The sequence below is a fragment of the Lactuca sativa genome, chromosome 7, assembly GCF_002870075.4.
Source record: "Lactuca sativa cultivar Salinas chromosome 7, Lsat_Salinas_v11, whole genome shotgun sequence".
Taxonomy (NCBI): domain Eukaryota; kingdom Viridiplantae; phylum Streptophyta; class Magnoliopsida; order Asterales; family Asteraceae; genus Lactuca; species Lactuca sativa.
In genome coordinates this window covers 15,315,493-15,319,779 of record NC_056629.2, presented here as the reverse complement: position 1 = coordinate 15,319,779, position 4,287 = coordinate 15,315,493, and the positions used below count along the sequence as shown (strand labels likewise).

Genomic DNA, 4,287 nt, shown 5'->3' with positions numbered 1-4,287 from the left:
CTGTCGCGAAACTTCGACATGTCATAACTTATTCATTATAACTCAGATTTCGGCATTCTTTATATATTCGGAATCCTTTTCACGACTACTACAACTTACTTAAGATTACTTATTTTGAATAATATTCCATCAGAAAGTCATTTTCGACGCTTATTGTCTCGAAATTGATTAGCCCGGATCTGCAGGCGTTACAAATGACGACGTTGGTAGGTCCAAGATTCGTTGTCGAAAAAGGAAATGATACAAAAGCAAAGTGTTCATACATGCAGTCAATCCATTGGGGTACAAAGACAATGGAGAATGTTGTGGGGGTGGAAGAAATAATCTCTTAAACAAAAGCCACATGTCTGGTTATGTGGAAAAATCTATTTGTAGAGAAGACGGTGCTCCAAAGCAGCCGCTTACCACATGAACTCATACGAGAAAAGTAGAAAACGTCGACTCAAAACCAACCAAAACACTAAAGAACGCAACCAAACATAAACCACTGTCCCAAAACTAAGCACCACACTAAACACTACTCATATTAATTTGTATATAACACTACTCATATATGTTTATAATTTTTAAGGGAAATTAAGTAATTTAACCACTTTTTAATGTGTATTTGAATTTTTTTTTTTGCGAAAATAACCACTTTATTCGGAATGGGGACATTTCAAACCAAGAAAAAGTAGTTTTTTTATTAATTCTGGAATGGCATTACGGATTCAAGACTAAAATATTGGATTTCAAAAAAAAAATCCGGAATTTCAAGAATATGTCTGAAATCCGAAGAACAATTCCAAAATTTTGAAAAAAAAAAATCGTTTTTACTTCAATTTTATAAAAAGTTAAACAAATACAGTAAATATGAATTATATAATAATAATAATAACCATTAACTATAGATTTGAATAAATTTTTATACAAAAGTTTTCATTCCTTTCTTGTATACATTGGACAGACTTAGTTTCTTATTGTTAAGTCGAAGCTACTTTCTGGCATCTGTTTTTCAGTTTGGTTGCCTGAGGTGGGGTATGCCCCTTCATTTATGTTTACTTCGGGGGTTCTCCTCCATCATGAACTGATGTGTTAATCCTAACTAAATCGGTGTCATAATTTTAGGGATTAAATGTGTTTTATTTATGTTTGATTGAAGTTATTTTTGGTATAAGATAACATATTTAAAAATAAAATTCCTAAATCGATATTATAATGACACATGACAAACAATAAATACAAATACATATTAGACTGATATGTGACTACATCACCTATTCTTTTATTAATATAAGAATATTAGTGTAAAAAGTAACACGTTTCATTAAAAAACAATGATATTAATACTTAGAAATGAACATTTTAGACATAAAGGAGGATATTTTTTAAAAAATAGTAAAAAGCCAAAATAAAAATCCGGAATCTTAGATCAAAGCCGTAACGAAATATTTCGAAATGTATCATTTTTTAGAAAATTTGAAAAATGGTCTGGAATATGAAAGTGGTCCGAAATGAAGCATTTAGAAGAAAGGGGTGATTATGGTTATTTAAAGAAAAAAAAAAAAAAACTCATTTATAAAAAGATTATTTTACTCAATTATTTTAATGTGTCGTTAAAATTGTAAATGGTTTTTGTGAGATTTTTACACAAAAATGATCTGATTTATAGTGCTAGCCTTGGAGTAGAAGTCTCCCCTCAAAAGTCAAAACATCCAAACGCTCGGTATCCCCAATCAAATGGCACACCCGCCGCCGTCTCCGTCGTCTTCCACCGCTCAATACACCCAACAATTCCTCAGTTCTGTCCTCTCCCAGCGCGGCCCTTCATCCCTTCCCTACTCCGAAGATGTCAAATGGCTCATCCGTCAACATCTCATCTCTCTCTCCGAAACCTATCCCTCTCTCCAGCCCAAAACCGCAATCTTCACCCACAACGACGGACGCTCCGTCAACCTCCTCCAGTCCGAAGGCACAGTTCCGATGGTGTTTCAGAACGTCACCTACAATATCCCCGTCGTGATCTGGCTCATGGAGACTTACCCTCGTCATCCGCCTTTCGTCTTCGTGAACCCCACGCGTGATATGATCATCAAAGCCCAACACTCTTTTGTTAATCCATCGGGATTGGTTTCCATCCCTTACCTACAAAATTGGGTTTATCCAAGCTCTAACCTGGTTGAATTAACTCGTAATTTGAGTCATTATTTTGGTAGCGACCCCCCTTTATACTCTCAACGACGACCAAACCCTACAAACCCTACTCCAAACCCTAATTACAATCCATCTGTATCTTCAAATGCATCGCCTTCTGGTTCGATTTCAGCGGGGTCTATACGGCCAGCGATTCCACCAAGGTCTTATCCGCCATCACCGTATGGGAGTGCCTCCGGCAGTGGAAGGATTCCATCACCGTCTCCCCCACAGCGGTTAGGATCAGCCACGGAGGATCCTGGCGAGGTTTTCAAGCGGAATGCCATCAATAAACTAGTGGAAACTGTTCATGTTGATGTTGAAGCGTTGCGGAAGAAGAGGGAGGTTGAAATGGAAGGGATGTTTACTGCTCAAGCGGTGTTGAGGCAGAGAGAAGAAGAGGTTTTGAAAGGATTAAGAGAGATGCAATACGAAAAGGAAGCTTTAGAGCAGCAATTACAGATGGTTTTGATGAATACAGACGTGTTAGAAGGGTGGGTGAGAGAGAATGAAGGAAAATTGGGTGGAGATACAACAAATGTTAATGGCGATGAAGCTTTTGAGCCATCAGATCCTTTATCAAAACAGATGCTGGAGTCAACTTCATCTGATCTTGCTATAGAAGATGTAGTTTATGCATTGGATAAAGCTGTTCAAGAAGGGTCAATACCATTTGATCTCTATATGAGGAATGTAAGATTATTATCTAGAGAACAGTTCTTCCATCGTGCAATGGCTGCAAAAGTCAGGGCTGCTCAGATGCAAGCTAAAGTTACAACAATGGCTTCCAGGGCACCTCCATATGCTATTTGAGTCGGCCTTCTTGTTGTGTGGTATGTGCAGCTTATAAAAAAAAAAAACCAAAGTTGATGAGTCATCCTTGTTTATTTCTCATCATGTTTTCACCTTTACTTGTGAAGATCTGTGAATTCATTACATATGTGTTGCTCACTTTCAAAGACTTCTTATAGAACAAAGAACAAGATTATTTTAATTTGATATTGCTAGCATAAACTATAGGGTGTTTGGAGTTGTGTTTTGAAAGTGATTATGCGATATTTAACAATTATAATGAGATAATTAGTTTTAATAAAATGTTTTACTAGAGGTAGTATATGATCATTTGATGTGCTTTTAGCCTTTTACTGCCTGAAGTTACAATAATTTTCAATGGTATTTAGTGTTTGAGATATTTTGATTATATAATGAAGTAATACTGTAATAAGGGTTTAAAGTAATATGACATAACTTTTTAACCTTTGACATGATTGGACACACAATAGATTACTATGTGTGGTGTGCATTGGAGTAACGAACAATGTCAATGTGACAAACTGTAATTTTTTGTCCAACCAAGAAACGTGGAATGAGGATTCGTTATTGTTCTTTTGTCTATATAAAAGACGTGAATGCCCTTCTCATGGTAGACTGGGCTATATAGTTGATGTCAACTACACTCCAGAGTCATTTGACTTCATTATTCTATGCTGTATATCAACATATATTTGCAATTTTGCATCTATTTGTGTTCAACATATGAACTTATTACTAGAAGCAAATCTTGATAGAAACTCAAATGTTACTTATACTAGAAGCCATTCTTGAGAATACTGATTTGAATGAGTAATGGTACTTTTATCAGTTTATGGATAAAGTGTTATATATAATTTATTTATTATTATTATTTTTTTTATAAATTAGATTAAATGACCAGGCTATTTGTGCATTAAACAAATTTTATAATATTCAACATCTTTGACAGTATTTATCAATTTTAATGCGGGAGAAGTTGGAAGGAAAAAAAATAAAAGAACAGATAGGTAAATGGTTTATACATTAAGCTAGTTTTTTTTGCTTAATCCAATAGGTAGAAAAAAGAAGAAAAAATGATGTATAACTGTCCATGTTAAGGGTTTAACTCATCGACTAAAAAAGAAACATCTATTTATCCATTAAATGTATAACTCATTGACTAATAAAGAAAAATCTATGTATATCCATCTAGATTAAATGTATCAGTATAACTCATTAACTAAAAAAAGAAACATTAGAGAAACTCAATTGTCACAGAAACAAGGAGAAAAACAAGCACCACAAAGCTATAATTTATATTTT

General features: G+C 34.5%; 1 protein-coding gene across 1 annotated transcript; it reads left to right on the top strand.

The window, feature by feature from the left end:
• Nucleotides 1–1,611: 1,611 nt before the first annotated feature.
• On the top strand, nucleotides 1,612–3,294 carry LOC111905972 (protein ELC-like). Its single transcript, XM_023901706.3, has one exon. It carries the CDS (start codon nucleotides 1,720–1,722, stop codon nucleotides 2,983–2,985), a length of 1,266 nt encoding a protein of 421 aa, XP_023757474.1. The 5' UTR covers nucleotides 1,612–1,719; the 3' UTR covers nucleotides 2,986–3,294.
• The last annotated feature ends 993 nt before the right edge of the window (nucleotides 3,295–4,287 follow it).